Raw genomic sequence first — 10,049 nt, 5'->3', positions numbered from 1 at the left:
GGAAACTCCTTAAGAAGAGTGCAAGTAGACTTAGAAAGCACCTCTCCCTGGGGCAAGCTGCACGAAGCTATCAGGTGAGAAGCAGTTTAATTGCAAACCCAGGAATTTTGATTTGGGACTCATCTTTGAGAGTTCCTTTGGTTCTTTTCTCTGCGGTCTCTCCATGGGTACTGTCTATGCTTCCTACTTGGTCCTGTAACTTTTCTGGGCACCAAAGCTCCTACTGTTCAGAATGCAACTTCCTGTCACCTGTCAGAAGACAGTAATGGGAATTTTGTAAATAGCATGTGTCCTTTAAGTCACAGTATTTCACATATGTGTCTCCAATGCCATCAGGTTCTGTCCTGAGGTTTCACAAACCCAAAAGCCACTGTCACTTTTGAGGGCCTCCCTAACATGAATCTTAGATATATTTTAAGTGCCATCTTCCAACACTCCCCCTGACTATTAGCTGAAAAGCTGAGTAACTATTTTCAGATGATGGGCCAATAAATGCCACTGTATGTATTCACAGAGATTGCTCCAAGATTAAAGAGAGATTACGCCAAGATTAAAGATCATACTAACTAACCCTTTTGGGATCTGGTAAATTGCAAATGTCCTCAAATCCAAAAAAATTCCTGCAAGCTTGGAAAGTTTCTCAAAGAGTCACGCAAACATTTAAATCCAAAAAGACATACTCTTAAGGAGTTTTCTAGGGAGAGCCTTCTAGAGAATTCAAGTTCTGTAGTTGCAGAGTTTAGATAGGAAGAAAGGGATGAGAAGGATGAGATATGGGGAGAGTCAAGTAAGGATCACCAACGGTAAGAACTAGCTTTCTGCAGAAACAAAACAGGGAGACTGAAGATCATCATCATTTGAGTACCTTTGGTGCCCTATGCTTTCTTGCCTTATAATCCTCAAAGTCCTTTGACGCAGAGCTAAATGTTCCCAATTTAACACACTAAATTCCTTTCCTTGCTTTTACCCCATGGCACTTTCACTTTTTAAACTGTATGATTATTTGTTTTGCTTATTATTTGTCCTCACTAGAATGCCAGGTCCCGGAGAACCAGTATCCTGGTTCTGCTTTATTCACTGTTTTCTGGGAACCTAAAACAAATGAAGGAGTGAACGTAGGCGTGGATGCCATGAGAGAAGAAGGTGATCTCTCTCTCTGTTAAATGACTAGCAAGTTCTGTTTTCAATTTGGGGTATGGGGGTGGGGCTATACCTGATGGATCTCACCAAGGATCTCTCCTGGTAGGTGCTGCTGGGACCAGATGGTTCAAGTGTTTTACTCTATTTCCAGCCACCAAATGACTAGTGAGTGATAGAGCCCAGATTGGAAGCCAGGTGGAACCCAGGTTGGTCAGCTGCGACCCTGGTAAATCACAACAGGACTGAAGCGTAAAATGCGCTCTAAGGAAGACAGGCAGCATGTTTTATTTTATTTTATTTTTTATCATTTTTTTATTAGTGAAACACCATGAAGTACACTTATAGACTTATAAATTTTTGTGCTTGGGTTTCAGTTATACAATGATCAAGTACCCATCCCTCCACCAGTGCCCATCCTCCCCCACCAAGGGTCCTAGCATCCCTCCCCCACCCCTCCCACCCTGCCGCTGTGGCAGGGCATTCCCCCTTGTTCTCTCTCTCTTCTTTTGGGTACTGTGTTTTGCCAGAGAGGCATTGAGTGGCAATCATGTTTGGTCTATAGACTACTTTTAGGCAGGCAGCATGGTTTTAAAAGGTTAATTAGGAAGAGGTGCTTGCAGGCAAAGCAACTGCGTAAAAGGAGCCAGGAAATGGGCCTAACTTTTGATCCTTGACAACTGTGGCCAGGGCACAGCACACCTGGTTGTCAAAGTTCAAACTGCAGACCCTGAAGGGTGCAATTTCAACAAGAAACAATAAATACAGAGTGGCAAGCCAGCTAGAGGTGGCCATCCTTAAGGATCTATAAAGGGTCCGTCCACCCTCAGATGCTAGTCTCACTGCTTTTACTGTGTGACCTGAGGCAAGTTCCTTAATCCCTATATACAGGGATCTCTGACCTTCTGATGACAGACAGAACTGATGCATGTAAACTCCCAAATCAAGACCATGCCCCTCCCCCCCATGCCCAATATACAGTATTTCCCTTCTCTAACTTTGGTGTCACTGGAGAAGGGCGTGTTTGGAAAAGATGGGTAGGGAGATGCTGAAAAGGTTAACTGGGTATATTCTGTGAGCTTTTAAAAGGATTCTGACCCGATCTGGAATAGCACCTGCTTGGTTTGGCAGATGGATTGAAATGGATTAAACTGCTCCTGGGCAGTTCCTCAGAGGGCTTTGCTGTAGATGAGTGAGTTCCAGGAGCGACTGTTGGGCAAGTCCCAACGCGCCTTCTTTGGGATGGAAAGAAATGTCCTACAGGACTGGCCATTTTGCACGCTGCAGATTCAGAACGATAAAAATATCAACAGCCAATAGCCACCGACACCATGTTAGGGCACTTCACTCTCCCCATTTAATCATCAGTGAACCCGAGAAGTAGCTATTTCATCTTCATTATGACAACCAGAAACACCAAGGCTTAGAACAGCGGATGGAGCTAAAGTCGCACGTTCAGAAGAGACACAGTGTGCACGCAGCGTCCCTCACTTCAAGGCCTGTGAAATCGCCCTTCTTGGATCCGACCGGTCAGAAATGACATTTAATAAATGTCTAGAAGGAACGACACCCCATTAAGCCCTCGGGTTCAGGAGCTGGGTTTGGGGTGGGCAACGAAATACTTCCAATTCCCTGATACGCTGAGTACTGAGATGAGGACCCTCCCGAATCGATGCCCAGGTAACTTGCACTTGAAAAGTTGGTCAGTGGGAACCATTTCCCCTCCCCGGCTCTCCCTCTGGAAAGATTTTGCCCTTCTCGGTTCCGCGCCTCTCCTCGCCCCAGATCCAGCCAGCTAAGAAACGACTTGGGTGGGAACTTCTGGAACAGGTGGGGGCGGGTCGGAGGCGTCAGCTGCCGCGCAGCTCCCTTCGGTTTGGAGCTGGAGGGTATCCAGAGAAATACGGGGGATTTTGTTCCAAGGGATGCCCAAAAAAGGTGCGAGGAGAGGAGCGCTGCGGGCCCCCACTTTGCCGCGCGCGCTCCTGGGCTGGGGGTGGGGTGCTGCGTGCAGCAGCAACAGCTCCAAAATTGGCAACCCGGGCCGGGCAGCACAGCCTTCTTGGAGTCGACGTGGCCCCAAACGAAGAGGGTGGGATGGGGATGGCTGGGGGAGTGGGGGAACAATAAATAAATAAATACAATTGCCAAGGCGGCGCGGGGGTGTGCGTTGGCAGGCCCGTGGGATCGGGGCGCCGGGCCCGAGGAGACCCCGCGACCTCAGGCGCCCCGGCGCTCGCCTCCCGCACGGTGGGCGCCGGGCGTCCGGGGCGGGGAGGGCGCGGACGAGTCGCTGTCGCCGGGCGGCCGCCCTCGCTTCCTCCGCGGCGGCGGCGGCGGCCGGACAATGCGCAGCCTCCTTTCCGCCGGGGGTCGGGCGGGGAGGCCGGATTCGGGCCAGCGCCTTCCGGCCGCCGCGCGTCTCCCCGCTCCCTCCTCCCCACTCCTCCCCCCGACCCTCGGCGCTTGGCGGCGGCGCACAGGTGGTTTTCCGCTCGGGGGGAGCACTGGAAGATAACAATGCAGCCCGGCGCACCCCCCCCGGAACGCGCCTCCCAGCCGCACCCCCATCCGGCCGGGCCGCGCCCCCTCCACCCCCCCCCATCCCGTTCGCCGGCGCCACTGCCGAGCGCGGCTCCGGGCTGGCCAGCGCCTCCCCGGTTACCTGCGGGGCCGTCGCCCTGCTCGCCGCTAGGGGGTCCCAGCCGGGACGCCGCCTGGCTCGCACTCGGCCTCTGCCCTTTCGGGGTCGCCCAGAAACCTCCGGATGAGAAAGGGGAGGGGAGCACTGAGAAGCTGCAGGGGGGACACAAGGCCCAGGCGCACCCGGTGCTTCCCTCCTCCTCCCCCCCAAGTGCTCGGTGCGCCCCTCCGGCGAGGAAAGGGAGGCCGGAGACTGGGAGGTGGGGGTGGGGTTGCGGGGAAACGCTGGTCTGACCTAACTCCTTGTTGGCTGGAACTGGTTCTCGAGGTCCGCAGGCCACGCAGGGGGACTTGCCCGCGCCTCGCGGATAGGGGGACCCAGCCCCGCGAGCCCTAGCGCCCCTCTTGCTCGTCGGCCAGCTCCGCGAGCCCTAGCGCCCCTCTAGCTCTTCGGTGGGGCAGAAGTGATGAAAGAGCGCGACCCCGCACACACCGCTAGGAGCGGGGAGGAGGGACTCGGCTTCCCAGAACAATGGCTCATAAAGCCCCGCACCGTGGAGAGAAATGAAAACATTGGACTTGCACTCCGCGTTTGTTCTTGCAGTCTCCACCATAAATATATATTTAAAACCCCATAATTTAAAAGACTTTCAAAAAAATACAAAACCCCACAGCGTCCTTCTTATCTGGACGACCACACGTTTGTTTGCTCGTTTTAAAATGTTTCCCCCCCAAATCCCGGTTTGTTTCGAAAGATGTTGGATTAGCATTTAACACTTCATCGGTCACCAAAGCCTAGGCAGTGCACCAGCCCCAACACAGCCTCGGCTAAAAGAACATCAGAGCAAACAGAGCCGGGCTTTTGAAACTGGCAAACAAATGCCACACAGCGCCTAAGAGGAGGAGGGCGGTGTGTGTGTGTGTGTGTGCGCGCGCGGGGTGGGGGGGTGTTGTGGGTTTAGGAGAACTGTGTTCCGAGCGAGTTTAAAGGCAGTGAAAAGGGAAAATGAACAAGTTTCCCCTAAAGCTCGCTGGCGAGTGCAAGGCTTTCGCGAACGAGGGCTTTTGTGCCTGCTAATTGCGCCGTTTGTACGCAAAAGTTCCGACGCGAAGTGTGAACTCTCAACAGAAGGAAACACGAGACAACTGAAGTGCCCTGGTTTATGTGCCCCGCTCCTCCTCCGCCGCCGCCTCCTCTTCTTTCTCCTTCCTCCCGCGGAGCCCGCTGTTGCAGCTTGTTTGCACTGGGGCTTATCCGGAGCGGAAATTCCTTTCCGTTTTTGTGAATGACAAACTCATTAACAATTCATCAACACAACCTGTTCCAGCCGGCCCGTCCCCACGGCAACAGCCCCTTCCGCAGCGCGCTGATTGGCTGGCCCGGAGAATGTATCCATTGAGACGCTCGCTGTTTGTATCCATTGAGGAGCTGCCTCGCGCTGGGGGTGTGCGAGGGCTGAATCCCCGCGAGCGTGAGCAAATCGGGGCTTGAAATAATCGGCGGAGAAAGACGCTTGGGTGGATTTCAGGTGCAGCCTCCGAGGGAGGGATTAGCAGCCGCTGGACTTTTTCTTCCTCCCCTCTCGGTAGCACGGGAGTCCGAGTTCATTGGATTTCATTCACCGGGGAGGAACAAAAACTGTCCGAGCAGCTTCATTCAGAGACATTCATTGACACCCAGAGCTGAGAGCGCACGGCTGCAGCCCGCTGCAGACAGAGGGATCCGCCGGCTTCGCTCTCCGCCTTCCCCACAGGTGCATCCCGGGTCTGGGCAAGGCCAGGTGGAATTAAAAGCCCGCTCCGGGAACGGCGGCTTCTCGCGGCGCCGCTCGGCCGATGCCCGCCCGGAGGGGCGTCTGGTAAGGCGACCGTCGCGCGCCCTCTCTCGCAGCTCGCCCCCCATGATAGATACGCTCAGACCCGTGCCCTTCGCGTCGGACATGGCGATCAGCAAGACCGTGGCGTGGCTCAACGAGCAGCTGGAGCTGGGCAACGAGCGGCTGCTGCTGATGGACTGCCGGCCGCAGGAACTGTACGAGTCGTCGCACATCGAGTCGGCCATCAACGTGGCCATCCCGGGCATCATGCTGCGGCGCCTGCAGAAGGGTAACCTGCCCGTGCGCGCGCTCTTCACGCGCGGCGAGGACCGGGACCGCTTCACCCGGCGCTGCGGCACCGACACGGTGGTGCTCTACGACGAGAGCAGCAGCGATTGGAATGAGAACACGGGCGGCGAGTCGGTGCTGGGACTGCTGCTCAAAAAGCTCAAGGACGAGGGCTGCCGTGCCTTCTACCTGGAAGGTACGCATCGGGACAGCCCCGCGGGGCCAAGGCTGCGGGGAGCGGGGTTTGAGGGTAGTGGCTGTGCTTGTTTGTTTGTGTGTGGAGGGTGTGCACGAGCCGCAAGTGGCCCTGCTGGTGCTTGGCTGCTGCTTCTGAGCCGCCCTGCCCCTCCAGGCGGCCACCAGCCGGCTCAGGGCTGCAAACCGCGCGCGTCCGGGACCACTAGAGCCCGGCCCGTGCAGAATTAATCGCTTCCGGCTGCGAGCACGGACCCTATTTCTTTCTAACGACTTCTTTTTTAACACGAAGTATCCTTACCGTCCCCGCTTTGTATGACGGTGTTTTGGACTGAGATTTGCAGAGACGTCAGAGGCCATTAGGGCTGCAGATTGGAACCTTATATATAGCCCCTTAACGGTCAAGTTGCTGTTTTGTGTAGTTCCGGACTTAAAGGAATAAGAGGTCTCCGGAGGGGCAAACCTGTTAGTGTTGCTCCCCGGTGCCCTTTTTATTTTTTGATTTGGCGCTGTGTAGGGGGTTGGGGGAGGGGACGGGGGTCCTGTGGGGTGCTGTGGGGGTTCCCGCGCGCTCCTGGCTGCGGTTCGCACAAGCTGTGAAAACTACTACTGCATCTCGGGTTACACGCTTGCTTTTCTCCTCCTGGCAGGTGGCTTCAGTAAGTTCCAAGCCGAGTTCGCCCTGCACTGTGAGACCAACCTAGACGGGTCCTGTAGCAGCAGCTCTCCGCCCTTGCCCGTGCTGGGGCTCGGCGGCCTGCGGATCAGCTCCGACTCCTCCTCGGACATTGAGTCTGACCTTGACCGAGACCCCAACAGTGCCACGGACTCGGACGGCAGCCCGCTGTCCAACAGCCAGCCTTCTTTCCCCGTGGAGATCTTGCCCTTCCTCTACTTAGGCTGTGCCAAGGACTCCACCAACCTGGACGTGTTGGAGGAGTTTGGCATCAAATACATCCTAAACGTCACCCCCAACTTGCCGAATCTCTTCGAGAATGCAGGAGAGTTTAAATACAAGCAGATCCCCATCTCGGATCACTGGAGCCAAAACCTGTCCCAGTTTTTCCCCGAGGCCATTTCTTTCATAGGTGAGGCTAATGAACAGTTTTCTCTTGACTTGAATGCAAAACTCCCTGCCACGCAGAGAATTTAAGCTGTTAATCGTTCTTGCTGCCTGCTAGTTTGTCAGAGTCTAGGTCTGCAATGTTCTGAGGGCATTTTAAAATTCAAGTCAGTCTTCTCCCCAAAGAAAGGGGGAGGGGACATTTGGCAAAGACTGTATGTAGACCACAGGTGTATTTGAAATGCAATCTGTTTCTTGAATCTTTGAATTCGGTCATTAGAAATGAGGGACCTTTCATAACTAAACAGGGTTTTCCCAGACCCTAGGCTTAGGGGAAGGGCTGGAGCATTGCTCTATGATTTTAAAGATCTTAGAGGTGTTTTAGGACATCAAGTTAGTTGTTGGAAAGCCTTATGAATGCTCAATGTTGTAATCCAGCCGAATGTTATGATGATGCCAGTAAGAGAGCTGGGGTAACCTGAACCCTGCAGGAAGGGCTGTGGGCTGGAAGCCTGGGAGAAGCGAATCTCCAGGCATTGTAATGCATTTCCTATTACAAAGGAACTCATTTTCAGGCCATGTCGACATCCTGTTCCTCTTAATGGGCTGTCCCCTGTGACTTCCCTCTCTCTTTTAAAATGCCTGAATACCTCCATTGTTAGCTGCACAACAGTTGGAGAATAATTTAATAGACCCTTGCAGTCTGCTTGTCTGTATAAAAGGCATTCACAACCATATTGCAGGGTTTCTGGTATTCACATGCTGAGGCAAAGAATGCACACATTAAGGAGATTTTTGTTGGTCGAAATTTAATACAAAAGCCCCCTTTTCAGAAAATATCTGAAATATGCCCTTCTAGCCCAGTGTACATGTTTTATTGCAGTGATAGATTTTCTCCTGCCTCCAGCCCTTCTTCCACTGCCACCCAGGATGATGATTTTTTTAAATCTCCATTTAAAAAAGTCACTTAGATTGATCATTCCCAAAGGGTGGTGGCTTTTTCATTTACTGACATTTGGCCTTTTCTTCTTGTGTTTACAGAGGAAGCCCGAGGCAAAAACTGTGGCGTTCTGGTGCATTGCTTGGCTGGCATCAGCCGCTCGGTCACCGTGACTGTAGCTTATCTCATGCAGAAACTCAACCTGTCCATGAATGCTGCTTATGACATAGTCAAGATGAAGAAGTCCAACATCTCCCCCAACTTCAACTTCATGGGCCAGCTTCTGGACTTCGAGAGGACGCTGGGACTCAGCAGCCCCTGTGACAACCGGGTTCCCTCCCAGCAGCTCTACTTCACCACCCCCTCCAACCAGAACGTCTACCAGGTGGACTCCCTGCAATCCACGTGAAAAGTCCTTCGCTCCTCCTTGCTGGGATGTGTCTCTTCCTGCAGCAGTTTCTCTTGGCAGCACCCATGGGGCTGTTTTCTTTGTCCCTGGCCCCTGGTGTCAACACGACATTAGCTGTCTGTATTAGACAAGGTTACCAAGTGTGGAATTGGTTATTACAAAGGGAGAGATTTGCTTTATTCTCCTGGAGAGAACAGGACATGCTGGATAGACACAGGCAGTAGGTTCGCTCTGCACTCAAGTGTACAGCCTCTACCCATCCATGCAGGGACTGGAAACTGAGGACTTCCAGCTAGCCTAGGGTAGGACCAAGTGGTTAGGGTAGGAGGAGCATGTGTTCTTTTGGGCCTTGTATGACTGTTTCCTTTTGCATCTGGAACTGACTCTATATTGTCTTCAGTGAAGACTGATTCAATTTTGCATATAGAGGAGCCAAAGAGAGGTTTCAGCTCTGTATTTGTAGTATCGGTTTGCAAAAAAATAATAATAATAAATTGTACCTGAGACTTCATTTGATTACTGTAAATATTTGATCTTCAGTCACTTGACAGTGTTTGTTTGAATTGTGTTTGTTTTTTCCTTTGATGGGGTTAAAAGAAATCATCCAAAGGGAGAAAGAGCAGTGTGACCACTTTTTAAAAGAGAAAACAAAGGAATCGTTTGCTCTTTTCTGATCCAAAGGATATGTTGGTAGCATGCTTCACTCCAGCAATTCTCAAATGACATTTTCATGGACACTTAATTGCTGAGACCTTGTGATGGTGCCGTCTCCAATCTTCTTTTCTATTATCCTTGTGGTAATTTTATTTCCCGTCCTAATGTAGGTTGACTATGCCTTACCTTTGTAAATATTTTGGCTTGTGTTGTCTAAAAGGGGGAGATCTTTGAAAGACACCAAAATCATGGGCTCACTTTTTTAATTTTAACTTCAGCTGTGCTAAACAGTATATTACCTCTGTACAAATTCTTCAGGGAGTGTCACCTCAAATGCAATATTTTGGGTTGGTTTATTTCCTTTTTGAAAACAATTTGTATAAAAAACTGGAAGAGTGTGTGTGAGCATGGTACCCATTTGAAAGGTGAAGTGTATCTGATCGTGAAGAAGGGACTGTTAAGTCGCTCCATTATGTTCATGGTGTAAAGTTTTGAGCTGAAATTTATTATAAGAATGTAAAACCTTAAATTATTAATAAATAACTATTTTGGCTATTGAATGCGTATTTCTTTTCAGATCTCTCCATAATTGTACTTGTTGGTGAAATGACACTGTTGGGGATTTTTTTTTCCATGAGACACAGACTGGCTGATATGGAACAAAAAACAGCTCAAAGTTCTTTTACCTTTTAGCTATTTCAAGTATGTTTTTCAGGTGCAGCTTATGAAATTGCATCGTTTGCTTGAAATAAAATATGGAATGAATTTCCCCTCTTCTGTGAATGGACAGAACTTTCTCTAAGAATAGCTCGTTTATTTTAGAAATTAGAATACCTAAAAAAACAAATGAAGTCAGAAAGCAGCACCCCTTTCTGAGGCATAGGGTTTGGACAATCGTGCGCA

General features: G+C 51.3%; 1 protein-coding gene across 1 annotated transcript; it reads left to right on the top strand.

The window, feature by feature from the left end:
* Positions 1–5,158: 5,158 nt before the first annotated feature.
* On the top strand, positions 5,159–9,706 carry DUSP6 (dual specificity phosphatase 6). Its single transcript, XM_056116653.1, has 3 exons — positions 5,159–6,081; positions 6,731–7,168; positions 8,185–9,706. Exons 1-3 carry the CDS (start codon positions 5,682–5,684, stop codon positions 8,490–8,492), a joined length of 1,146 nt encoding a protein of 381 aa, XP_055972628.1. The 5' UTR covers positions 5,159–5,681; the 3' UTR covers positions 8,493–9,706.
* Positions 9,707–10,049: the final 343 nt, after the last annotated feature.

The sequence above is a fragment of the Sorex fumeus genome, unplaced genomic scaffold (assembly GCF_029834395.1).
Source record: "Sorex fumeus unplaced genomic scaffold, SorFum_2.1 ptg000003l, whole genome shotgun sequence".
In the NCBI taxonomy this organism is placed as follows: domain Eukaryota; kingdom Metazoa; phylum Chordata; class Mammalia; order Eulipotyphla; family Soricidae; genus Sorex; species Sorex fumeus.
Note: the sequence above shows the minus strand (reverse complement) of the source record. Positions and strands in the feature narration are given on the sequence as shown.

What these genes read in the sequence shown, in the direction of transcription:
- DUSP6 (XM_056116653.1), top strand. Translation starts at nt 5,682, where the DNA reads ATGATAGATACGCTCAGACCCGTGCCCTTCGCGTCGGACATGGCGATC. An exon ending in CCGTGCCTTCTACCTGGAAG is followed by an intron (nt 6,082 to 6,730) that starts GTACGCATCGGG and finishes TCCTCCTGGCAG; the next exon opens with GTGGCTTCAGTAAGTTCCAA. An exon ending in CGAGGCCATTTCTTTCATAG is followed by an intron (nt 7,169 to 8,184) that starts GTGAGGCTAATG and finishes TTGTGTTTACAG; the next exon opens with AGGAAGCCCGAGGCAAAAAC.